General features: G+C 40.7%; 1 protein-coding gene across 5 annotated transcripts; it reads right to left on the bottom strand.

Moving 5' to 3' along the window:
- Positions 1 to 1,936: 1,936 nt before the first annotated feature.
- LOC118850653 (17-beta-hydroxysteroid dehydrogenase type 6-like) lies at positions 1,937 to 27,219 on the bottom strand. 5 transcript variants are annotated; one of them, XM_036760218.1, is made up of 6 exons: positions 27,123 to 27,219; positions 26,472 to 26,522; positions 19,465 to 19,796; positions 17,997 to 18,213; positions 12,073 to 12,236; positions 1,937 to 3,111 (listed from the first exon to the last, which is right to left on the bottom strand). In XM_036760218.1, exons 3-6 carry the CDS (start codon positions 19,775 to 19,777, stop codon positions 2,894 to 2,896), a joined length of 912 nt encoding a protein of 303 aa, XP_036616113.1. In that variant the 5' UTR covers positions 19,778 to 19,796; positions 26,472 to 26,522; positions 27,123 to 27,219; the 3' UTR covers positions 1,937 to 2,893. The 5 variants fall into 5 exon arrangements, with proteins under 5 accessions (XP_036616113.1, XP_036616109.1, XP_036616110.1 ...); XM_036760214.1 differs by having other exon boundaries at positions 17,997 to 18,255; XM_036760215.1 differs by lacking the exon at positions 27,123 to 27,219 and adding an exon at positions 27,052 to 27,070 and having other exon boundaries at positions 17,997 to 18,255.
- Positions 27,220 to 27,320: the final 101 nt, after the last annotated feature.

Genomic DNA, 27,320 nt, shown 5'->3' on the forward strand with positions numbered 1-27,320 from the left:
TAAGAGAATAGGGATGACAGAGGGCACAATATGCTGGAGAAGACAAGATGGAATGGGATCATTTGTGTATAGAGAGGGGTTTGTCTTAGTAAGGAGAGGGGCTACTTCTTCCTGTGAGACTGAAGTGAAGAAAAGATTGCGGCAGAAGACATCTAGGTGATATGAGATGAGGAGAAAAAGAGATGAAGGATCTCTGAGTGTTAAATTTTGGAGGGAAAGTGGGGGAAGGGATGCCATGGGAGAATTGAGGAAGGATAAAAGGTTTGGGAAACCCCTACGGTTAGTAGGAGAGTGAGTCAATTAGAGAGTTTTAAAAGGATTGCTTTGCCATAGCTAAGATTCATTGAAAATTAAGTTACATAAATTTGCACTGGACACACTCAACACAATCTCACGATTTTCTCCAGTATGTTCAGTTATATGTGTGGAAGAACAAAGGCAGTGGAGGGTGAGAATAATGTAAGGCTTAAATATGGCAAGGCAAAACCAGCAATAGGATAAGAAGCCAAGGATCTTGTGAGAAGAGAACAGTATAGAATTAAACTGGTCCACCAAGGGGTCAAGATGAGGAAAAAGAATATCACCAGGGCAAGGATGATAGACTAAGAAATAACTGAGGTATTGAAAAATTAAAAGTCGCACTGGCATTGAAGAACGATTTGAAGATGCAAGACAGAGGAAGAGGTGCAGTGATAACAGATTGTGATCAGAGAAGGGAATTTCAGAGTTGAAGAACATGGAAGTAGAATATTTGTGGTTGATGGTAACACCAAAGATATGACCACCTCTGAGTGTTGTTGAGGTGAGGTAGAGGAATAGGCCATGGGGAATGAGTAAATTGAGAAACTGTGAAGTTGGGATATTTGCAGAAGTAATAATGTGTATGTTGAAGTTCTCTTGTACGAGGGCAAGAGTTGAGGAGGAGAGAAAGATTGTAAGCCAGGCACTGAATTCATTGAGAAAAGAAGGGAAATGTCCTAGAGAGTAGTAGACAATAAAGTTTGACTGGGTGATGAATATGGATTGAGTGAATCTCAAAGAGTTTACTTAGTGGTGGTGGTAGAGGGAAAGCTTAGAAGAGGCAATGGAGAGCGAGGAGTATTCCAACTCCTCCACCTTGACCTATAAGTTTGGGGGGAAAGAGTGAAAGTGCAACCAGTGCTGGAAAAGGTGGCCATGGAGGCTGTGTCATCAGTAGGGAGCCAACTTTCAGTGAGAGCCAAAGATGGAGGGCGTGGTAAAGGAAAGATTTAAGATGAAAATAAGTTTGTTACTTCTGGAGCAGACAGTCCAAAGGGCACAATGGAAGGAACTGGTAGCTTTGGAGTGGGACATTAAGGGGGATGAATTGAAGAGGGTAGGAATAAGGGAGCAGGCTGTGAGGGATAGAGAATAGAGTTTGAAGAATAACAACTGGAGGTACAAAATACCTTAAATGGAGAGGGCTTGACCTGGTGGGAGTTTGTTAAGGGGTTGTGGGAGGTTATCCACATCTCTAAGGATTCAAACTCAGGGTAGAGTGCTGTCAGGGAATTGGAGACCTTAGATGGGAGTGCGATAAAATGAAACAGTATTTTGCAACTTCCCAGGTGGGCAGATGAAAACCTGACTAGGCCAGGAGATGGGTAGCAGGTGGAAACATGATTTTTCTCCTTAGGCAGGCAGGGAGATTTCTAACCTACAGCCTTGTATTCCCCATCTTATTTGAATACTGACCATCTATCTGGTTGATAACAACCATTAGTTTATCTTGATTGCTATCTACTCTCTGACCACGGGCTGTTTTTCTGGTTTCCTGATTATCACCTTCTCAGTATGGGCCTAGCTAAGATACACAGTTTTGCCTTGGTGTTACTAATCCCAGTTCATCAATCCCACCCATCAACTCATCACAATCCATGATCTTGAGCCTGATAGTGAATCAATACATGATACATAAAATCAACAAGAAAGTTTATTTGCTCCCAATATTTCACAGTATTGGTCATTATGTTTAACAATGAACAACCATTTCAGCATTAAGTAGGTTTTCTAACCAAACACCCCATTAATCCATTTAGTAAGGTTTCTAGCAACCTCAAACAACAGAACATAGATTCAAAACTGTAAGTAAAGAAAAAGAATCTCTCAGAAACCCATGCATTTTATTCTACAGAAGAGGCAAAATACAGGCTTTGGCCCTAATCCTGGCGAAGAATTGACTCAGAATTATCTATAAAATCAGGGTTACTGATTTAACAACTTTTATTAGCTGGTAACTAAAATTTTCCATTTGTCTTACATTATAATCAGTCATTAAGAAAAGGATCATGTTCAACAAAAGACGATAATGATGATTATTTTCATAAGAGCATTTATAAAGCACTTTTAAGGTTTGCGAAGTACTTTAAAAACATTCTCTCATTTGATCTTCACAAAAGTCCTTGGAAGTAGGTGTTATTAATATTCCCCTTTTACAGATAGGAAAACCAAGGTAGACAGACAAAGGTTGTAATTTTCCTTGGGTTCACTAGTAAGAGAATGAAACTGGATTTGAACTAGGATAGTGAATGGGACTGGATTTGAATGTGGATCTGCCTGACTCAGTATAATGTGTTCACTAAAGCAGATAAATGGACCCTACATTTTGAGAAGATTTTTACTTTTAAATCATTTTTGTGGTTTTGGTGAATAAAAGGGAAAGTCTTCGTTTTCTGGAAAATTGACTCATGTGGAATGCCTTATTCCCTAGTGATTCCAGATAAATGAGGCATTTACCAGCTCCTTCACAAAGGATTAGGATGGGAACCAAATCTTACAAAGAGTAAATTTCTTTTAAAAACCTATACAAACACCATCATCAAATTCCATAGCGTTCAGTTCCTTCTTCACAAGTCAGCTTTCCAATCCATCTTTAGACAGCATGTGCAGGTTTTGGATTATTTGCAGACCATACATAATCTGACAGTACTGTGGGCAAATAGGACAAGGGAATAAAGAAGAACTGAGCATCCCAGCCAGCTGAATAGCGATAGCGAGGGTAATGCGATGTCAGCGCATGTTCCATACAGTCAGTTACCAGGTGCAAATTCGTACTACACTTTTGCAGTGAGTTTTTGTTACGGATGAGAACTGTAAGCACAAAGGAAAAAGTGGTTAGCTTTTTTGTGCCTCACTTTTTCAGTCTAAAATCCAATGGCACGAGTTTACAGAAATCCAAATGGAAGCAATGGAAGGCTCATACAAATCCAGACGATTTGTGTCTGTGGACAAATCTATGGAAAATTACACCATTCTTTCAGCATTCAAAGAAAACTGATTCCACTTCTTCAAAATGACTGAAACTCAAACCTTGAAACATGGACAACTTTGCCTTTATAAGTAAAAACAATGATCAATAAGATACCTTCCAGTTATAGTAATAATATCTAGCATTTATACAATGCATTCTAAGGTGGACAATGTATTTTGCACATATCTTGTTTAATTCTCAAACAACCCTGTAAGGTACATGGTATCATTATTCCCATTTTAGAGAGGAGGAAAATGACATTGGTAGGCTAAGGTGACCTGCCATAGCCACACAGCTAGTAGGAGTCTGAGAGACAATGTAAACTCAAGTCTTGCAAACTCTAAGTCCAGAATTCTTTCTACTGTATAACCTAACTTTCAATTATAAATAACAATACCCTAAGTATCCTAACAAAATTAACACTTCCTTATTGACTTTCAAATCAGACATATGTTACCAGAGGGAAAAAATAAACAAAACAAAAACTCTAATGAACTGAACTGAAAACTTGTAGAGTGGGAAATGTACCAAATCATACCAAATCCCTGGTACGTTAGAGAATAGCACAAAAGGAAGTTAGGAGAGGTGGTATGATGCAATGAGAAGAACATTAGATCTTCTTTTTATTTTATTTTACTTATTTAATATATTTAGTTTTCAGCATTGATTTTCACAAGAGTTTGAATTACAAATTTCCTCTCCATTTCTACCCTCCCGCCCACTCCAAGATGGCGTATATTCTGGTTGCCCCGTTCCCCAGTCAGCCCTACCTTCTGTCACCCCACTCCCCTCCCATCCCCCTTTCCCTTCTTCTCTTGTAGGGCAAGATAAACATCTACGCCCCATTGCCTGCATATCTTATTTCCTAGTTCCATGCAAAAACTTTTTTTTGTTGTTTTTGAATGTCTGTTTTTAAAACTTTGAGTTCCAAATTCCCTCCCCTCTTCTCTCCCCACCCACCCTCCTTAAGAAGGCAAGCAATTCAACATAGGCCACATGCGTATCATTATGTAAAATCCATCCACAATACTCACGTTGTGAAAGATTTACTATGTTTTGCTCCTTTCTAACCTATCCCCCTTTATTGAATTTTCTCCCTTGACCCTGTTCCTTTTTGAAAGTGTTTGTTTTTGATTACCTCCTCCCCCTGTCTGCCCTCCCCTCTATCGTCCCCCCTTTTTTATCTTCTTCCTCCTTCTTTCCTGTGGTGTAAGATACCCAATTGAGTGTGCATGGTATTCCCTCCTCAGGTCAAATCCAACGAGAGCAAGATTTACTCATTCTTCCTCACCTACCCCTTCTCCCCTTCCTACAGAACTGCTTTTTCTTGACATTTTTATGTGAGATAATTTACCCCATTCTATCTCTCCCTTTTTCGCTCTCTCAATATATTCCTCTCTTATCCCTTAATTTGATTTTTTTTAAATATCATCCCTTCACATTCAACTCACCCTGTGTCCTCTGTCTATACATATACATATATATATATACACGTATGCAAACATAGACACACACATATGTATATATATACATATACACATATATACATATATAAATATATACATATACATGCATATTCCTTTCAGCTACTATGATACTGAGGTCTCATGAATCATACACATCATCTTTCCATGTAGGAATATAAACAAAACAGTGCAACTTTAGCAAGTCCCTTATGACTTATCTTTCTTGTTTACCTTTTCATGCTTCTCTTGATTCTTGTGTTTGAAAGTCAAATTTTCTATTCAGTTCTGGTCTTTTCACTGAGAAACCTTGAAAGTCCTCCATTTTGTTGAAAATCCATATTTTGCCTTGGAGCATGATACTCAGTTTTGCTGGGTAGGTGATTCTTGGTTTTAATCCTAGCTCCATTGACCTCCGGAATATAGTATTCTAAGCTCTTCGGTCCCTTGAGGTGGAAGCTGCTAGATCGGGTATTATCCTGATTATTTTTCCACAATACTCAAATTGTTTCTTTCTGGCTGCTTGCAGTATTTTCTCCTTGACCTGGGAGCTCTTGAATTTAGTGACAATGTTCCTAGGAGTTTTTTGGGGGGGATCTTTTTGAGGAGGCAATCTGTGGATTCTTTTAATTTCTATTTTACCCTCTGGCTCTAGAATATCAGGGCAGTTCTCCTTGATGATTTCTTGAAAGATGATATCTAGGCTGTTTTTTTGATCATGGCTTTCAGGTAGTCCAATAATTTTTAAATTATCTCTCCTGGATCTATTTTCCAGGTCAGTGGTTTTTCCAATGAGATATTTCACATTGTCTTCCATTTTTTCATTCCTTTGGTTCTGTTTGATAATATCTTGATTTCTCATAAAGTCACTAGCTTCCACTTGCTCCAATCTCATTTTTAAGGTAGTATTTTCTTCAGTGGTCTTTTGCACCTCCTTTTCCATTTGGCTAATTCTGCCTTTCAAGGCATTCTTCTCCTCATTGACTTTTTGGAGCTCTTTTGCCATTTGAGTTAGGCTATTTTTTAAGGTGTTGTTTTCTTCGATATTTCTTTCAGTATTTTTGGGGGTCTCCATTAGCAATTCATTGACTAGTTTTTCATGGTTTTGTTGCGTCATTCTCATTTCTCTTATCAATTTTTCCTCTACTTCTCTAACTTGCTTTTCCAAATCCTTTTTGAGCTCTTCCATGGCCTGAGACCAGTTCATGTTTTTCTTGGAGGTTTTTGATGTAGGCTGTTTGACTTTGTTGACTTCTCCTGGCTGTATGTTTAGGTCTCCTTTGTCACCAAAGAAAGATTCCAAAGTCTGAGACTGAATCTGAGTGCGCTTTTTCTGCCTGGCCATGTTCCCAGCCAGCTTACTTGACCCTTGAGTTTTTCAGCAGTAAAGAGTACTTTGTCCCAAGCTTGAGGGGATGTGCCATTGATTTCAGAGCTATTTCTATACAGCCAGCTCTGCCACACAAGCACTTCTCCTTCCGCAAGAACTGCCAAACTGGACCTGACTCAAATCTTAAGCAGGCTCTGCATTCCTGCTCTGATCTGCCACTTAATTCCTCCCTCAAGGTGGGCCTGGGGCCAGAAGCAACTGCAGTTGTAGTTCTCTAGCTGCACCACCCCCGCTTCTCCCAGGGTGCTGGCCAAACCACAAACTCCTTGCACTCTGTCCCCCGCAGCTTTTCCCACTAACCTTCTGTCTTGTCTTTGGTGTTTGTGGGTTGAGAAGTCTGGTAAATGCCACAGCTCACTGATTCAGGGCGCTAGGGTCTGTTCCACCTGGCTCCTGGTCTGGTTGGTCCTGCCGCTTCCCACACTGGGCTCCACTCTCCTCTGCTCCATGTGCGATAGACCTCATTCAGTGACCATCCAGGTTGTGCTGGGCTGGATCCCTGTTTCCCTCTGCTATTTTGTGGGTTCTGCAGTTCTAGAATTTGTTCAGAGCCATTTTTATAGGTTTTTGGAGGGACATGGTGGGGAGCTCACACAAGTCCCTGCTTTCCAGCTGCCATCTTTGCTCAGCCCCAGAACATTAGATCTTTGATCAAGGAACCTGGCTTCAAGTCTCATCACTGCTGCCTGTGTGGCCCTGGATAAGTCACTTAACTTCTTGGGGGTCTCAATTGCCTCATCTGTAAAATGAAAGAGTTGGCCTAAATGGGACCCACCCAACTTTAAATGCTATAAGTCTATGCTGGGAATTTGACTCAGATCTCAAGCAGGCTCTGCACACCTGCTCTGATCCACCACTTAATTCCTCCCTCCAGGTGGGCCTGGGGCTGGAAGCAACTGTAGCTGTAGTTCTGTAGCTGCACCACCTCCACAGCCCTGGGGCAGTGGCCGAACCTCAAACTCCTTCCACTCTGTCCCCCGCAGCTTTTCCCACTAACCTTCTCTCTTGTCTTTGGTGTTTGTGGGTTGAAAAGTCTGGTAAATGCCACAGCTCACTGATTCAGGGCGCTAGGGCCTGTTCTGCCTGGCTCCAGGTCTGGTTGGTCCAGGCGTGGCCCACACTGGGCTCCGCTCCCCTGCGCTCCCAGCTCCATGCTCCATCAACCTCACCCAGTGACCATCCATTCCTCCATGTATATAAAAGGGACAGTAATACCCTAGTACTGACATTGTCGAGAAGATCAAATGAGAATGTATGTAGTCTTTGCAAACCATGATGTCAACAAAGGTTTGAAGTAGATCAAGGGAAAGTATGTTGGGATGCTGTTCTGTGGAGCTGGATTCGAGTCCCTCATCTGTTTCTCAACTGCCTGTGAGAGTATGTGGAAACATACTCATTGGACCTCAGGTTTCTCACTTCTAAAATGAGGGCGTCAGCCTAGATGAACTCTAAAACCATGATCCTAAAGCCTTTAAAGTTGTATTAGATGGTTTCAGAAAAACCTGAGAATTGACACAAAGTGAAGTGAGAAGAGCCAGGAGATCATTATAACATAGGAACAACAATATTATACAAGGACCAACTGTGAATGATTTAGCTATTCTCAGCAATACAATGACACAAGACAATTCTGAAGGACTTAGGATGAAAACGCTATAAGAATTAATGAGCTCAATGATATTAGAAAGGCGTAGAAAGATAGGAAATGGTGAAGAGCAAAGTGAGCAGAACCAAGAGAACATCGTGTATAGTAAAAACAATATTGTTTTAAGAACAACTTTGAGCAACTAAGTCATTTTGACTATTATAAATACGCAAATTAAAAATAAAGGACATATGAAGAAAGACACTATCTGCATCCAGAGAAAGAACTGATAAATGCAAGTACACATAGAATAATTTTACATATATAACCCTGACGATCTTCACCTCCCAGGTTGTTTTTTTTAATTAAAGGGGCCATCCCTTGACTAACTTCTTAAAAAGGCCTATTCTCTGAATAGGCAACACCTCACTCAAAGGGAGAACCTGAAAAGGCATTAACCTAAAAGGACCACAATCTCCCATTGCATCCTGGGCCATTGCCAGTCATCCTGATGAATATCAGGCCACTGGACCAGGATGGCTCTGGAGGAGAAAATGAGGCTAGTGACCTTGCCCTCCCTCACTCAAATCAAAGTCAACTAAAAGTCATGTCATTATTTCCTTGATGTCATGGTCCTCTTCAAAGATGAAGGACAAACCCAACCTAATGGTGACCATCTCCAGGGTGCAAGGGGAAAAAAAAGGAGAAAAAGAAATTTACATGTTAACTTTATTGTACAGTAAGAAGGAATAGCACATTGGGCGCAGTGGATTTGCAGTTTCCTCTTTTTTATTATACTATATTATAGAAACGTTCTTCTACTCCATAAATTAAAAATAAAATATTTTTTATCTCCAGAGAAAGAATTGATAGAGTCTGAATGCAGACTGATGCATACTTTTTTTACTTTATTTTTCTTGGGTTTTTTCTTTTTTTAATCTGTATTCTCTTTTGCCACGTGGCTAATATGGAATTATGTTTTATGTGACTGCACATGTATAATTTATATCAAAGTGCTTGCCTTCTCAAGAAAGGGAGAGGTGAAGGAGGGAATTCAGAGCTACAGTATTTTTTTAAAGAATATTAAAACTGTTTTTACATGTAATTGTGAAAAAATAATAACATTCTCTTTTTAAAACATAAAAAGGGGGGGCAGAGCCAAGATGGCGGCTGAAAAGCAGGGACTAGCGTGAGCTCCCCACAGAGTCCCTCCAAAAACCTATAAAAATGGTTCTGAACTAATTCTAGAACTGCAGAACCCACAAAAGAACAGAGGGAAACAGGGCTCCAGCCCAGGACAGCCTGGATGGTCTCTGGGTAAGGTCTATCCCCCACAGAGCTGGGAGCGGAGCAGAGCAGAGCAGAGCCTAGCATGAGCAGCGCGGACCAACCAGACCAGGAGCCAGGTGGAGCATGCCCTAGCGCCCTGAATCAGTGAGCTGCAGCAGTTACCAGACTTCTCAACCCACAGACACCAAGGACAACAGAGAAGGTTTGTGGGAAAAGCTGCGGGAGTGTAAGGAGTTCCCAGTTCAGCTACCGCAACTGGGAGCAGTGGAGGTGGGCCAGCTACAGAAGTACAGCTGCAGTTGCTTCCGGACCCAGGCCCACCTGGTGGGAGGAATTAAGTGGCGGATCAGAGCAGGAATGCACAGCCTGCTGAAGATCTAACCCCAGTCCAGGTTGGGGGTTCTTGGGGAAGGAGGAGTGCTGGTGTGGCAGAGCTGGCACCTCCCCCCCCAAACGTGGAACATAGAACTCTTTAGTCTACAAGCAGTCATACCCCGCTGAAAAACTCAAGGGTCAAGTTAGTTGGTTGGGAATATGGCCAGGCAGCGAAAACGCACCCAGATTCAGCCTCAGACTCTGGAATCCTTCTTTGGTGACAAAGAAGACCAAAACATACAGCCAGAAGAAGTCAACAAAGTCATAGAGCCTACAACAAAAGCCTCCAAGAAAAACATGAACTGGTCTCAGGCCATCGAAGAGCTCAAAAAGGATTTGGAAAAGCAAGTTAGAGAAGTAGAGGAAAAATTGGGAAGAGGAATGAGAAGGATGTGAGAAAACCATGAAAAACAAGTCAATGACTTGCTAAAGGAGACCCAAAAAAATACTGAAAAATACACTGAAGAAAACAACACCTTAAAAAATAGACTAACTCAAATGGCAAAAAAGCTCCAAAAAAGCCAAGGAGGAGAAGGATGCCTTGAAAGGCAGAATTAGCCAAATAGAAAAGGAGGTCCAAAAGACCACTGAAGAAAATACTACCTTAAAAATGAGATTGGAGCAAGTGGAAGCTAGTGACTTGATGAGAAATCAAGATATTATCAAACAGAATCAAAGCAATGAAAAAAATGGAAGACAATGTAAAATATCTCATTGGAAAAACCACTGACCTGGAAAATAGATCCAGGAGAGATAATTTAAAAATTATTGGACTACCTGAAAGCCATGATCAAAAATACAGCCTAGATATCATCTTTCAAGAAATCATCAAGGAGAACTGCCCTGATATTCTAGAGCCACAGGGCAAAATAGAAATGGAAAGAATCCACCGATCAACTCCTCAAATAGATCCCAAAAAGAATTCTCCAAGGAATATTGTCGCTAAATTCCAGAGCTCCCAGATCAAGGAGAAAATACTGCAAGCAGCCAGAAAGAAACAATTTGAGTATCGTGGAAACACAGTCAGAATAACCCAAGATCTAGCAGCTTTTACATTAAGAGATTGAAGGGCTCAAAATACGTTATTCCAGAGGTCAATGGAGCTAGGATTAAAACCAAGAATCACTTACCCAGCAAAACGGAGTATCATGCTCCAAGGCAAAATGTGGACTTTCAATAAAATAGAGGACTTTCAAGCTTTCTCAGTGAAAAGACCAGAGTTGAATAGAAAATTTGACTTTCAAACACAAGAATCAAGAGAAGCATGAAAAGGTAATCAAGAAAAAGAAATTGCAAGGGACTTACTAACGTTGAACTGTTTTGTTTACATTCCTACATGGAAAGATGATGTGTATGATTCATGAGACCTCCGTATTAGGGTAGTTGAAGGGAATATTCATATACATATATATATATATGTTTATACTTACATACTTATATACATATACTTACATATATATGTATATGTGAGTGTGTATGTAAGTATATATGTATGTGTATATATAGAGAGAGAGAGAGAAAGGGCACAGGGTGTGGTATGAAGGGAAGCTATCTAAAAGAAATAAAATCAAATTAAGGGATGAGAGAGGAATATAGTGAGAGAAGGAGATAGGGAGTGATAGAATGGGTTAAATTATCTCACATAAAAGTGGCAAGAAAAAGCAGTTCTGTAGGAAGGGAAGAGAAGTCAGGTGAGGGGGAATGAGTGAGTTTTGCTCTCATCAGATTTCACCTGAGGAGGGAATACCATACATACTCAATTGGGTAACTTACCCCACAGGAAAAAAGGAGGAAGAAGATAAAAAAGGGGGGATGATAGACCAGAGGGAAGATGGGGGTGGACGTAATCAAAAACAAACACTTTCGAAAGGGGACAGGGTAAAGGGAGAAAATTTAATAAAGGGGGATAGGTTAGGAAGGAGCAAAATATAGTGAGTCTTTCACAACATGAGTATTGTGGAAGGGTTATACATAATGATACACATGTGGCCTATGTTGAACTGCTTGACTTCTTAGGGAAGGTGGGTGGGAAGGGAAGAGGGGAGAGAATTTGGAACTCAAAGTTTTAAAAACAGATGTTCAAAAACAAAAAAAAAGTTATTGGCATGCAACTAGAAGATAAGATATATAGGCAATGGGGTGTAGAAATTTATCTTGCTCTACAAGAAAGAAAGGGAAAAGGGGATTGGAGGGGATTGGAGGGGAGTGGGGTGACAGAAGGGAGGGCTGACTAGGGAACAGGGCAACCAGAATATATGCCATCTTGGAGTTGGGGGAGGGTAGAAATGGGGAGAAAATTTGCAATTCAAACTCTTTCTGAAAATCAATGCTTAAAACTAAATATATTAAATAAAAAATAATAATAATAAAAGAAAAAAAGGGAAAAAAGATAAAAAGGGAAAGGGTAGTGTGGAATAAGGGTAGAAGAGAGAAAGTGGGAAATAAAATTTGGACAAGCTGTAAAAAGAATATTTATTTATTTATTACTAAGTAAGAGTTATGAGTAGTACTATTGAAAGACTTGTTCTCAGAGGATCTGTTATTCAAGATATCACTATTCATATAATCCTAAAGTCTAAACAAGCATATATTTCCCAATGAAAAACCCCACTCAAAGACATTTTATAAATGCCAAAATTCATCCTTTTATTTTCCCCCTCACATAACACACCATCTCAATCAAAACAGAGAAACTTACGTTTCTCAAAGAATTCTTGTCCATAGCTTTCTTTGACTTCCACTGGGCCTTTATTCCAAGAATTTTCTGAACACTCTTGGAGCTTCTGAACATTGGTAAGGTTCGTTTTGAAATAGCCTGGCTCAACCACGCAGACTTTCACCCCAAATGGCTGAACGTCAAGCCTGAAACAGATCCACCCAAGTTAACACAATACTTTAAACACCCCCTCAAATTTAATGTTCATAGAAAGAAAATACAAATTATTCAAGAACTTGTGAAATCTCTCATGAAATCACTGCTGTAGAGCTGGAGGGGATATGAGAAGTTATCTAGTCCAGCTGTGTCAAACTCAAGCAGAAACAGATCCCTGCAGGCTGTAGATTAACTATGACAACTTTGGTCAAGTCCCTGCTCTGAGACTTAGCAGCTAGTTAAGTGGCCCCTGGTAAAGTCTTTTAACTTCTTTGAAAACTTGCTTCCGCATCTGCAAAATGAGGCTAATAATACTCCCATGAGTACTCACTTCTTCTGAATAATGCTTGGAAAATTTAAATGTCAGTCTATTGACCGAGCATTTATTAAGCGCCTCACAGGTTATGGTTTGTCCCTGATGTCAGGGAAATGATGACATTGCAATTGACTTTGATTTGAGGGAGGGAGGGCTGTACAAGGTCACTAGCCTCACTTTCTGCACCAGGGCCATCTGGGTTCAGTGGCCAGACATAGATCAGGATACCTGGAATGGGAAACCTTGGCCCTTTTAAGCTAAGGTCTCTTCAAGTTCTCACTTTGAGTGAAGTAACACCCATTCAGTGAATAGGCCTCTTTAAGAGTGATTCAAGGGATAGCCCCTTTAATTAAAAGAATGGGTCCCCAGCTGACCAGTTCCACTAGGGCAACTCTTCCCCTCCCTTCCCCTTCTCTCCTCTTCCTTCCTCTCTCCTCCCCTTACCTGAGGGTGTTCTGCCAAAAGCTACCTGGTTAACTTGAGGTTCATTGGCCAGATTTCTTTCACAAAGACCACGCCTCAAACTCAATTCACTCTGGATCTCATGGATTGGACAACAACAGGTCCCTGCCCAAGGACCACTTAATGGTTATTTTTTGGGCCCTCCTGGATCTAAGTGAATGTCAAGAGTACCTGTTTCTCTTTTGGCCAGCAACCCTGAGGGTCTTCCCCTCCCAGTTAGATTTCTTTTTTATTAAAAGGGCCATCCCTTGACTCATGTCTTAAAGAGGCCTGTCATTCACTGAATGCGTGTTGCCACACTCAAAGTGAAAACCAAAAAAGGCCTTAGCCTGAAAGAGCCAGGGTCTCCCATTGAATCCTGGGCCATCTCCAGTCATCCCGATGAATATGTGGCCACTGGACCCAGATGGCTCTGGAGGAGAAAGTAAGGCTGGTGACTTGGCACAGCCCTCCCTCACTCAAACCAAAGTCAACTGCAAGTCATGTCATCATCTCCCTGATGTCATAGTCCTCTTCACAACCACAACTAAGTGCCCACTATTCTTCAGGTACTGTGCTAGGCACTGGGGATACAAAAAGAGGCAAAAGAGAGTTCCTTCACTCAAGAAATTCACAGTATAATGGGAGAGACAACAGGCCTACAACTATGTACAAGCTCCCCCCACAAGCCTCTTAGTATTGATTAATTCACTTAAAAATATTTGTTAAGCACCTTCTGTAGGCAAGGCAGCATGGCCTAGTGAATAGAGAACTGCCCTTAGAGTCAGGAAGACCTCGGTCCAAATTCTACCTCCCACACTTACTGGCTAGGTGTCCCATGAGAAAGTCACTTGAGCCCTGATTGCTCTCAGGCAACTCTGTAAGACTAGAAATGGTAAATCTGCATTGGGAGGGGGAGATCTACATTGGGAGCTTCTTAGACAGATGAAATCAGAGGGGAAGAAAGGAAGGAAGGAGGGAGGGAGGGAAGGAAGAAAGGAAGAGAAGAAGGAAGGAAGGAAGGAAGGAAGGAAGGGGGGGGTGAAAAACCCTCGCAAATTAAAAAAAGTGAATTTTTAATAAGGAGCCATCACAGGGTAAGAGCAGAGATAAAATTTTATTCAATTCAATTCTCGCAAGAATAGGGCATCCTCTGCCAGAACAGATCAAGCAAAGGAGGCCCATACAAGGTGCAAAGCACCAAGAATTACACCTAACACAAGAGAATTCCCACCCACTTCTGATTCCTCTCACAATTGGCTGGGAGGTGAGCTTACATTCTGACCACAAAAAAACTAGACAAAGAACTGGGAAATCAAGGCACAGAAATTCCAATTCCCATTCCCTTAGGTAATAATTACAACTGAGGTGACGTCTATAAATCTAAAGAAGGAGAATAAGATAAGGGGAGGGGGAGACCCTCTCCATTCTTCTACAGTACTCTCACAGTAAAGGAAAGCAGGTCACAGTGACCATATTCTTACTGAGCAAATTTTAAACCAGAACCGGAAGAAAGAATAAAAAGTTTCAGGGTAAAAAAAAAAAGGGGCAGCTAGGTGGTGCAGTCAGTAGAGTACCGGCCCTGGAGTCAAGAGGACCTGAGTTCAAATGTGGCCTCAGACACTTGACACATGTAGTAGCTGTGTGACCTTGGGCAAGTCACTTAACCCCAATTGCCCTGCCAAAAACCAAAAAAAAAAAAAAAGAAAAGAAACCTTCCCAGAGGCTGAGCAATCAGGCTCTCACAGCCTCAGAATTCTTCCACTTCCCTATTTCCCTATTTCTTGATTATTAAACATTTCTAAGTATAGATATGAATAGATATAGTTATATATTCATACAAATATACTCCCTGCTAAGTCTTCCCATCTTATTTTCTCACACAGAAGCAAGGAAGGAAGGAAGGAAAGAAGCAAGGAAGGAAGGAAGCAGGGAAGGAAAGAAGGAAGGAAAGAAGGAAGCAAGGAAGGAAGGAGGGAAGGATGGAAGGAAAGAGGGAAGGAAGGAAGGAAGGAAGGAAGGAAGGAAGGAAGGAAGGAAGGAAGGAAGGAAGGAAGGAAGGAAGGAAGGAAGAAAGGAAGGAAGGAAGGAAGAAGGAAGCAAAGGCAGGAAGGAGGGAAGAAAGGAAGGAAGGAGGAAGGGAAGGCAGGAAGGAGGAAAGGAAGGAAGGAAAGAAGGAAGGGGGGAAGGAGGGAAGGAAGCAGGGAAGGAAGGAAAGAATCAGGGAAGGAAGGAGGGAGGGAGGGAAGGAAGGAAAGAAGGAAGGAAGGCAGGAGTGAACTGGGGAAGAAAGAGAGAGAAGGAAGGAGGGAAAGAAAGAGAGAGAGAAAGGGGAAGACAGAGGAAGTCATGAAGGAAAAAAGAGATTTATAAACTTTAAAAATCTATATGTACTATTATTATTTTCATCCCTCTGACTTAAAAGAATATCACCTTAAGGAAACAAAGGAATGTGTCAACTTTTGGAATGATTCTCAGTCCCTCTCTTGAATAATGTCAGTCTACTAACTGAGCATTTATTAAATGCCTACTATGTTCTAGGTGGAAAACTAGGTGGTGCAGTGGATAAAGCACCAGGCCTGGACTCAGGAAGATCTGAGTTCTAATCCTACCTCAAAAGTTTGCTAACTGTGTGACCCTGGACAAGTCACTTAACCCCTATTTGCCTCAGTAACTCATTTCAAAGTTGGCAGAAAAAATGGCAAACCCCTCTAGTATCTTTGCCAACAAAACCCCGTGGATTTCTCCATGAGTACAGTTAGACACAACTGAATGACTAAAACAACAACAATGATCCAGGCACTGTGCTAGGATACAAGAAGAGCCAAAAGAGAGTCCCTGCCTTCAAGAAACTCACACTTTAGAGGGGCAGACAACATGCAAACAACTGTGTACGAGCTGTATACAGGGAATAATCAACAGGGGGAAGGCACTAGAATTAAGAGGAATCTGGAAAGGCATCCTGATCCTGTAGAAGGTAGGATTCTTGCTGGAATTTACTCCTGGGCAGCCAAGAGACAGAGATAAGGAGAGAGAATCCCAAGCATGGGGGACAGCCAGAGAAAACACCCAGAGCCAGGAGATAGAGAGCCCTGTTGGTGGAATACTTGATGGCAGAAATATGACCATATATGTATCCATTTAAGGTATACAATGCTTCAATCTGACCACAACCCCCAAGGGCAAATACAACTATGCTTGGAATCCTCATTCTTAGGGGAAGATGTAGACCTTCTCATGCTAATGATCACTCCTCTACTTCTACCCTTCATCCCATCTCTACTAGGATTATGCCTTTTTGATCATTCCCTCTTTTTCCTTAATTTTCAGTTTCTCCTTATCCAATGGCTCCTTCCCTTGTGCCTACAAAAATGCAATGCAATCTGTCTTCCTCATCCTTAAAAATCATTGCATTTGACCTTATTGTTGTTAGGTTGTGCAGCAGTGTTCGACTCTTCATGACCCCTGGATCATAGCATGCCAGGCCCTTCTATCCCCCACTTTCTCTTGCAGTCTGTCCAAGCTCGTGTTCATTGTTTCCATGGTACTATCTATCCATCTCATCCTCTGCCATCCCCTTCTCCTTTTGCCTTCAATCTTTCCCCAAATCAGCATCTTTTCCAATGAGTCCTAGCTTCTCATTATACGGCCAAAGTATTTAAGCTTCAGCTTCAGCATTTGACCCTCTGGTGAATATCTGAATTAATTTCTTCACATATTGACTGATTTCATCTCCTTGCTGTCCAAGGGACTTTCAAAAGTCTTTTCCAGAACCAAAATTTGAATGTATCAATTCTGCGGCACTCTGCTTTCCTTAGAGTCCAACTTTCAAAGCCATACTTGCTCCTGGGAAAACAACAGCTTTGACTATACAGATCTTTGTTGCCAAATGATGTCTCTCTATGCTTTTTAGTATGCTGCTCACATTTGCCATAGCCTTTCTTCCATGGAGCAAGTATCTTTTAATTTCATTTGATCTTACTATGCCCTAAAGTTATTGTCCTATATCCTGCCCCCCTTTTAAAATGAAACTTATAGAAAAATCCATCTACACTCATTACCTCCACTTTCTCACCACTTATTCACTTCCTAAATCCTTGGCATCGCATCTCCAGCCTCATCACTCGATTGTAACTGTTCTTCCCAAAACTTTCTTAATTGACAAATCCAACGTCCTTTTTTTCAGTCTTTATTCTACTTGACATATCTCTGGTATTGGGTACTATTACCAGCACTTACTTCTAGACACTTGCTCTTCCCTGGGTTTTTATGACACTGCTCTCTCCTGGATTGAGACCTCATTCTGGCCACTTCACAGTCTCCACTGCATCATCACACACATCTTACCCCCTTTGTATTGATGTTCTCCTGGGTTCTGTTGTAGGTCCTCTTCCTTCTCTCTATTCTCTCTCTTACTAATGTAGGTTCAACCATATTCTCTTTGCAGTTGACAGTCACATCTATATATCCACTCCTAGTTTCTCTTCCTGGCACATAATAGGTGATGAATAAATGCTTGTTGATTTGACTGAACTCCAGGTCCATGTCATCAACTGAACACACTGGACTTCTCCAGAGGGATGGGATATCCTGTATGTCTCTCAAACTCAATATATCCAAAACAAAATTCATTATCATTCTTCCTAAATCTTCTCCTCTTTGTAATCTCTCTATTTCTGTTGAGGGCACCACAATCCTTCTAGTCACCCCAGATCCCTATCCTGAAGACATCCTCAACTCCTCACTCTCACCCTCTCCTCATATCCAATCAGGTGCCAAGTCTTATCAATTCTACCTTGACAAGATCTTTCAAATCTATAGCTTTCACTTCACTCAAGTGGCAGCTGTCCTAGTTCAGGGACTCATTTACTTGGAGAATTGAAATTGTCTCCCTGATTCCATTCCCTCTCCCCAGGATGGATGGATGGATGGATGGATGAATGGATAGATGGATGGTTGGATGTTTGGATGGATACAGTATAATGATAGTTACCGCAGACAATCTGAAAAAGCTTCCACTCCATGCTTGGAACAGCAGTAGGCTACTGAACAGAAAGCAACTCTCCCCATGATGCTAGAGACATTGACAATCCTCCCCCTGGCTCGCTTCACCATTTGCAGCATGCTCATTGTCACCTCAATTACTCCAAACAGGTTTATATTCATTGTCTTCATAAGGTTCTCTTTGGTCATCAACTCAGTACAAACATCTGGAAAGACAGCTCCTGCATTATTCACGAGGCCCCAGAGTCCTACCAAGATATAAATCAAGATCAAAAGTGTCTTAAAATGTAGCATTAGAAATGGATGTTAGAGCACACCTAAACTAACCTCAGTTATAGACTCTAATATATTCCAACCCTAATCAATTTAATGAGAGGCAATAAAGTATAGTAGAGAGACCCATGCAGTCAGGAAGGTCTCAGTTTGGGCTTTGCCTCTTATATATGTTAGTTGTATGATCATGAACATTATCCCTATAATCGTTAGATTATTAGCTTCTTGAGGGCAGGGACTGTATTTTGTCTCTTTTTGGATCCACAGCACTTAACATAGTGGCTAGCACATACTAGGGACGTCATAAGGTTGATTGATTTATTGATTGAATAAGTTACTCAACCTCTCAGTTCTAAGCAACTCTAAAAGACTATAAGTTACAAGTGAGTAGCCTATTTCCATTGGCAGTTTCTTTTTTTTTCTCCTTTTTATTTTTATTTTTGTAATATATATTTATTTAATATTTTTAATTTTCAGCATTGATTTTCACAAGAGTTTGAATTACAAATTATCTCCCCATTTCTACCCTCCCCCCCAATCCAAGATGGCATGTATTCTGGTTGCCCTGTTCCTCAATCATTGTACACAGTAACGGCCACATTGTCCAATGACTGGCTTGGATATTAGCTCTTCTCAGCAATACCAGAATCTAAAACAACTCCAAAAGACTCACAATGGAAAATGCTATCCACATCCAGAACAAGAACTTTGGAGTCTGAATGCAAATTGAAGCATACTATTTTGTCTCCTTTTCTTCTGTTATTTTGTTTTGTTTCTTCTTTCTTTCTTGTGGTTCCTCAAATTAGTTCTAACTTTCCTTTATATCATGACTAATGTGAAAATATGTTTAATATGAATGTGTAAGTAGAGCCTATATCAGATTGTACACTGTCTTGGGGAGGGAAGCTCTTGTGGAAGTGAATGCTGAAAACTAAAAACAAATTAATGAATTACTTTTTTTAAAAAAAGATTATGCCTCTAAATCCTCCAATCCCAAGATGGAAACAATACCCCCAAATCCCCAGTGCTCATTTTCCAAGGTAAACTGTTCAGCAAGTGTAAACAACACAAAAGGCCATACCTGTTCTCCTAAATAATGAAATTAAACTTTCAAACCCCACATATCCCTTCTTCATGCTAAAGGATTTAAGAAAAATATTATAGTGTCTCTCTTTCATTCATACCTTTATTTCCCACACGCTCCTTCACCCACTGGGCCGCTGCAGTGATGCTCTCAGTCTTGGTCACATCCAGGATCACTGTCTCTACCCTGTCTGAAGTCTCACGCCTCAGCTGCTCAGCCCCTTTCTCTGTCAGACAGGCCGCTAGCACTCTCAGGCCTCGAAGGTCCAGCTGCTTAGCCAGCAGGTTCCCAAATCCAGAGTCGCAGCCAGTGATAAAGACATATTTGTCTCTAAGGTTACTCACCACCTGCCTCTCCCGGTACCAGCGAAACAAATAATACAGGCCAATGAGGCAGGCCACGTAAAGCCACATGGAAGCAATTGGTCTTTCACTATAAATAAAGAATAAAAAAAATGTTAATTGCTCTGCTCTCTTTCAAGCCTTCACAAGGCATTTTTTGTCCCTAATAGTTTTCTTTTCTACCAGACCTGTGATTTCATTAGTAGAGAACTCCTAGCAAAGAGAGCTACCTTTACCAAGGCAGGACCTACTCTGGACTTGACTAAGTCATTTAGAGGTTAAGTGATTTACCTAGGGTCACATAGCCAGTATATGTCAGAGAGAAACTTGAACCCAGCTCTCTGAAGCCACTTTAAGGCATTGGACTATATGACTGAGGTCACTGCCCACTGGAAGTTTCCATGATTCTAGTGCCATGTTGATGGGGTCATTTCCTCAATGCTTAGTGAACTTTTGAATTGATTGCATGACATTGGAGACACTGGCACAAGGCTGCCCAGCATGGCATGCCCTCATTAGAGAAGGTGCTGTGCTCTATGAGCAAAGCAGAATTCAAGTAGCTCAAAAGAAACACTAGATGCATAAATTTAGAAAATCCACACCAATGTTCATGTGGATTATTTGTGCCTAACTTGTGGTAGAACATTCCAAGCTCCTATTGGTCTGATTGGACACTTGGTTCTAACTTGATTCTAACATAGTGATGTCATTTTGGTCCTCTTCAAGAATATGGGACAACAACCAACCAACCATAAAAATGCTTGGCAGTCATTCATTAGAAACTTCTGTCACTGAAATGCCAAGAATGTTTCACTGCACACCATACTCATGCCATGCCATCCCTACTTATCCTGATCTCAAACTTCAAGCAGACACATGCATATTGTTTTATTCTTTTCTGGTCTCCCTCTCCTTCCCTCTTCTGTTGTCTGGGAGGGGTTCATCTACATCCCATCCTACATGACGACCAAACCCCACCTTCCCCCAACAGATAAAGAGATAGCCTGAATCCCTCTCACTGGTATTACATGGAGTGGAGTTTAGAGATTTACAACAAGGAAGACAAGGGTTCAAACCTGCCCTCTGAAATCTTCCTTAGCTCCATTTCCAGAAACCGGTCATCTAGCTTGCCTCGATTTCTTCAACTATAAAACTGCAGTAATAATAGCTAGCAACTACCTCCCACATTTGTTATGAAGAGCAAATGAGATGATGTTTTGAAAAGGGCTTTACAAACTTCCAAGCACTATAGAAATGTTACTATTATTATTAGTTATTATTATGCTGGAAAATGTGCATTTAAAAACCAGAGCATACAGAAACAAAGTCCCTTCTAAGCACCTGATGTTCTCAGAGGCTAAGATTTGTTGAGACTTCATTTTTACAAGTAAAAGAACCTAGAAATAGTTCTAATTTGCATATGGAGTCCCTACAATTCACTGACAAGGAATTCCTGGAGCAGATCAATCCACAGATTCCTAAGGGCCCAGAGGTAAGGCTGGAATAAGCACAAAGAAGGCAGACCATGTTACAACCAATGTCTCTGATAAAGGCCTCACATCTAAAATACACAGGGAACTGAGCTGAATTTATAGGAATATAAGTCATTCCCTAATTTAGAAATGGTCAAAGGATATGAACAGGCAGTTTTCAGAGGAAGAAATTAAAGCTCTCTATAGGCATATGAATACAATGCTCTAAGTCACTATTGATTAGAGAAATGCAAATCAAAACAACTCTGAGGTACCACATCTCTCCTGTCAGATTGGCTAACATGACAAAACAGGAAAATGATAAATGCTGGAGAGAATGTGGCAAAATTGGAACATTAATACATTGTTGGTGGGGTTGTGAACAGATCCAGCTTTTTTGGAGAGCAATTTGGAACGATGCCCAGAGAGCTATAAAAATGTGTATGCCCTTTTACCCAAGCAAAACCACCCCTGTGGCTATATCCCAAAGAGATCACACAAGTGGCAAAGCTTTGGACCTGTATGTACAAAAATATTTATACCTGCTCTTTTTGTGGTGGCAAAGAACTGGAAATAAGGAAATGCCCATCATTTGGTGAATGGCTGAACAAGTTGTGGTATATGAATGGAATGGAATACCATTGTGCTATAAGAAATGGGGAAGATATGGACTTCATAATAACCTGGAAAGAACTACATGATTTGATGCTGAGTGAGAGGAGCAGAACTAGGAGAACATTATACACAGCCACAGACATATTGATGCTATGACAACTTACTTTGATAGACTTCCCTCTCCTCAGCAACACAAGGCTCAAAGACAGCTCCAAAGGACTCATGATGGAAAAAACTATCTACTTCCAGAGAAAGAACTGTGGAATCTGAATGCAGATTGAGGAAAACTATTTACTCTCTTTATTTTCTCTTTTTTTTTTTTTTGGTTTTGTTTCTTCTCTCCCATGATTCATTCCATTGGTCATAAATTTTCTTTACAACTTGATTATTGTGTAAATAAGTTTAATGGTTAGGTTTACGTAGAATCTATATTGGACTGCATGCTGTCTTAGGAGGGAGGGAAACAGAGGAAAGGGAAGAAAATTTGAAACTCAAGAACATGTGAAACTAAGTGTTGTAAACTAAAACTAAAAAATCTAATTTAAAAAAAAAAGAAGGCAGACCATGCTCCTTATAGCAATTGATCCACTAACTAACCCACCTCTCAAGAAAAATTTAAAGATATATTTAGGGAGAATAAAAAGATGTATTTAGGGTACTAAAGTGGGAAACCTATATGTAAATTGACCAGGACCACCTCTACACAGATTCTTAAACATTGAAGAGCAGAAATATGAATTTTTCAAGAAATACAAAAGCCCTTCAGAAAAAGTTACTATATTAAAAAGTGTATTAATAACAACAATAAAGACAGAAATGTGAAATTTTCTAGCCAACTGCAGCATGAACCTCACCTACCACAGGAATAATAAAGAGCACCAGAGGAAAGAAAGATTTTTTAAAATCTTACAGAACTCCTCCTTTTTCTCATTTAGGATTATCACCAACGTGATCTCTTGGAAGGCTTGGTGCTAGTCATCTAGTCAGAGGAAGAAACCCCTAAACCTAGAATGTTCCTGTTAGAGAAGAGCCAAGGTGGTGAGACCAGGACCAGGGCTACCTCCTCAGACATGAGGTGAGATCTGGACATAGTTGGGGAGCACCAGAGACTTTTGTCAGGATTTGGGAGAGTAGGGAAGAAGCTAAAACCAAAATGCTAGGTATACATGAGGCTCCATACTTGGAGCTGTGCAGAGACAGGCCTGTGTGGAAGAAAGAGAACGTCTGCTACTGCCCTTAGGAGGGTAAGAGTAACCTTGACTCAACACAGCTTGAAGCCCCTTAAAGGCCAGATAAAGTCCTGAGAAGAGAAAGAAATTCTGAAACCATATAGGGGAAAAGCAGATTGCTGAATTCTTTTTCCTGAAAAAAAGTCAAAAATGTAGGCAGAGTGAATTTAAAAAGGACAAATGTTTTCAGATATGTCTTTGGTAGTTTAAATAAACTCTGCTCGTTAAAAATCAGCTTTGTCAATATGAAATTTTAAAGTACATTTTAGTCAAATGATAATAGGATTCAATAACAATTTTTAAGTAATAAGAGCTAGCATTTATATAGAACCTACTATGTGCCACGCATTACAATAAGCACTTTGTAAATACTATCTCATTTGATCCTCCCAACAACCTATGAGGTAGATGCTGTTATTATCCTATCTTAACAATAATAATAGCTAATATTTCTGGAGCATTTTTTATGTGCAAGGGATTATTCTAAGCACTTGACAATTATTATCTCATTGGAGCCTCACCACAACCCTGGAAGGTAAGGTAGCTATTTTTATCCCCATTTTGCAGACGAGGAAATTGAGAATAAATAAGAGACTTTTCCATGACTACAATAGCTAGGAAGTGTCTGAGGCAAGATTGGGACTCAGATTCAAGGTCTAGCATTCTATCCACTATACAAACAAGCTGCCTCAGCTTCAGAGGCCCCTATTTGAGGAGAGGAAGAAGAATAAGTCTGGGTGGGAGTTTCACCAGGTAGCACACCCAAGGAAAGGAACAATGGTAGCCTACTCTTAGTGGTTTGTGGCCATCTGACCTCTGGGAAAGAAGAGGCTCAGGCTGAGGGAAGAGATGGAAAAGACGAAACTCCACTTAGAGGGCAGAGCCTCAGTTATTGAGTCCTGTCTGACTCTCCATGTCCACATTTTGGGTTTTCTTGGCAAAGATACTGGAGTGATTTGCTGCTTCCTTCTCCAGCTCATTTCACAAAAAAAAGCACTAGGGCAAACAGGATTAAGTGGCTCGCTCACAGTTACACAAGTAGTAAGCATCTGAGGCAATATTTGAATTCATAAAGATGAATCTTCCTGATTCCAAGCTCACTGCTCTATCCACTGCCCCACCAGGCTGCCCTCATTTTTGTAAGTGTCTTTGCTTTAGGTGAATCATTGAGGATAGAAAGAATGGTTCAGGGGGCAGCTAGGTGGCTCCATGAGTAGAGTACCATCCCTGGACTCAGGAGGACCTGAGTTCAAATCCGGCCTCAGACACTTGACACACTAGCTGTGTGACCTTGGGCAAGTCACTTAACCCCAATTGCCCTGCCTTCTCCCCTCAAAAAAAAAAAGAGAGAAAGAATGGTTCAGCAGTTAAAAGAGATTCCAGGCACCAAAGTCACTGAGATCACCAAGACACTGAAGAAAGTGGTGACTGGAAGATCATGGTGAGAGCCCTGATTTTCAGTGAAAGAGTCTTCAGAGGCCACATACGGCAGGGAACCAGAAGACAAGGACAGCACCTTAATGGGATTATAGTCATTGAGACTAAAGTAAGGGAGGCAACTCCAAAGTTCTTGTGGGCCATTGGGAACCCAGAGAAAGAAGTGCCTACTGCAATCGTGAGGCTCTTATATATGGAACCATGACTGGGGAAATGGATTCCATGAGGCCTGACACCCACTGCAGCCTTGTCAAGCTGATTCTACCCTGACTAGAAACTTAGAGGTTTATTTAGCGTCCAAACCAGACAAGATTGGGACAAGAGACTCTAGACACAAGATCTGAAAGAAAAGTTTCCATCACATAAGAGACAAGAGAATCAAGAAGGAATAAAGTCTAATAATAATAATGGTGGGCATTTAAATGACTAAGCGCTTTACAAATATCACCTCATTTGATCTTCACAACAACCTTGTCAGATACATGGTATTATTATCCTCCTTTCACAGAGGAGAAAACTGAGGCAAAGAGAAGTTAGGTGACCTGTCCAAGGTCACACAACGAGTGAGGTCTGAGACCTGGTCATAGAGTCAATATGCCTAGATTATAATACTAATTTCAAAATAGTATCTGTGTCACCCTAGACTAATCACAACCTCTCAGAACCTCAGTTTCCTCAAACATTTCAATTAAGCAAATATCTATTCAATGCTTATTATGGGCAAGCTACTATAGATAGAAAAAAAAAAAACCCTAGCCCTTTCTCTCAAAGAAGAAAGCTTTGTAAACACATGTGAATGTGAACTATCATTACCAAAATATCTCACTCCAAAATACATTTAAGGACTGAGTGATAAAAAGTCAGTTTTGTGGCAGCTGACACCTTTTGTTGTATTTATTGGGATCAACCTTCATATCAGCAGACAGAAATCTTACAAAGCTATTACCCAGACTCAGAGAAAGAAGTATTACTGGCTGCATTCCTGTTTTAATAAATAATTTTCTTCTTTTCCTGGGCTTCTCCTTTATGCTGCTCCCTCTTTAAATGTGAATGTCAGAGGTCAGAAACATAAGCAATGAAAAGGAATCACAGGATCCGTTTGGTCAAATACTTGCTTCTTAGATATGTCTGTACCACCAGCAATACTAGCACTATCCCTGCCAGAGGAAAGTACACTGAGATTTGCCTATGGTTGTGAGATTCAAAAATGAGATTTGACATTGAAATTAAAAGTGACAGAACCAAAAAAAAAAAAAAAAGAACACAACCCAACAACAAATACAAAAGAGAGGAAAAAAAAGTGGGGAGAAAAAGGCGAGCATGAAGTGTGCCTTGATCTGCATTCATTTCATTGTTCATAATTCTTCTCCACAACTTGACTAGTGTGTAAATTAATTCAATGCCAAGTTAAACATGGAAGTTATGTGGGATTCCATGCCATCTTGGGGAGGAGGTGGGGAGGGAGGCAAGAAAATCTGGAACTCAAAATTATGTAGAACCGTGTGTGGCAAACAAAAAAAAAAGAAATTAAAAGTGACAGCCCGAGTTTGGCGAAACAAATTTGAAAGGTCCTTTTTCTCTCATTTTCCAAAACTTGCCCCAGGACTGGCATCTAGTCTTAATTGCCATAAATAAAGAATCCACAAGGAAAAGGATGATTTTAGACTGCTCTGCCATGCTAAAATTCCCCATTACTTGATTCCTCAGTTCCCATCTCTCCAAGCAATGCTTCACTCTCTCCCTTTCATTACTTCACAAACTGAACAGTCATTATTTGCTCAGGTCAAAGATTAGGGCAGACTTTCTAAATAAATATTTTTCTAACCCCCAGCAGATACTTATCTTGCTCTCAGTTAAATAGTAATTAATCCCCATAAAGACTAAAGTATTAGTTGAGAAAGTTTTAACACCTACAATCTCAAAGGGGTTTATACATTTCAAGACAAGAAGGAGAAAGAACAATGCATTTTGGCCCTAAAGAACCCCAGTTCAAAGATCAACTCTGCAACTCACCACTAGTGTTAACAATGGAGGAGATATTTCACAAGCTCTGTGCTTCGTTTGCTGAAATGCAAAATAAATTGGTTGGATTAGATGATCTCTAGAATACCTTCTAACTCAAAGTCATGTGATACTATAGCTCTCCATTCTCAACATAGTAAAATTTCAGGTGCTATGTTGTGACAATAATCTCCTTAAGCAGAAGAAATTGGTCATCACAGTTCAAAGGCCATAGCCTCACTCAGCTTGTCCATAAAGTCAACCTTCCTCCTCTCTGACCCCCACCAACAACGTTATAAATTCTCGAGGCCTTCATGCCATGATGATATTTTGCGACGTCTAAGAAACATATATGACTTATCCACACCCTTACTGCTGGGGGAGAAAGGGCCAGTGGGAAAAGAATAGCAAAACCAATCCACCAATCAAAACTGCAAGAGAAAAAAAATGTTAATGGCCTTCCAGCAAGTGTATCCTGGTACTCATGTTTTCTTTCACCACAAACAAAATTCTTGGTACAGCTGGAGAGCCTTGCCCTCGGAGGATTTTTAAAAAATCAGAAAGATCACTCACCACAGCCATTTACCCATACCTTGTCCTCTCCTCTCCCCCAATCTACTCTCCACAACACATCTGAGCATACAGGTGTAGATGAAGTCTTACCTGGCAGATAGAGACTGCTTAACAGCTTCTCGAACTCTCAGCCGGGCAAAATGCAAATCACCACCCTGTTATCTTTCTCCTCCCTTGGCCTTTACAATTTCATCTAAGGTGGTTAGTTGTTGTTTTCAAACAACATCCCCCTCTTGTGGTGAAAGTTAGACTTGCCTCATTCTGTCCCATCCTGACTGAGCTTCCTAG

The sequence above is a fragment of the Trichosurus vulpecula genome, chromosome 5 (assembly GCF_011100635.1).
Source record: "Trichosurus vulpecula isolate mTriVul1 chromosome 5, mTriVul1.pri, whole genome shotgun sequence".
Taxonomy (NCBI): Eukaryota; Metazoa; Chordata; class Mammalia; order Diprotodontia; family Phalangeridae; genus Trichosurus; species Trichosurus vulpecula.

Coding starts and splice junctions, on each gene's coding strand:
- LOC118850653 (XM_036760214.1), bottom strand. CDS start 19,777: ATGTGGCTTTACGTGGCCTGCCTCATTGGCCTGTATTATTTGTTTCGC. Junction 12,237..17,996: donor GCTTTTTCAGATTGTCTGCG/GTAACTATCATT, acceptor GATCTGTTTCAG/GCTTGACGTTCAGCCATTTG. Junction 3,112..12,072: donor ACAAGAATTCTTTGAGAAAC/GTAAGTTTCTCT, acceptor TTGTGCTTACAG/TTCTCATCCGTAACAAAAAC.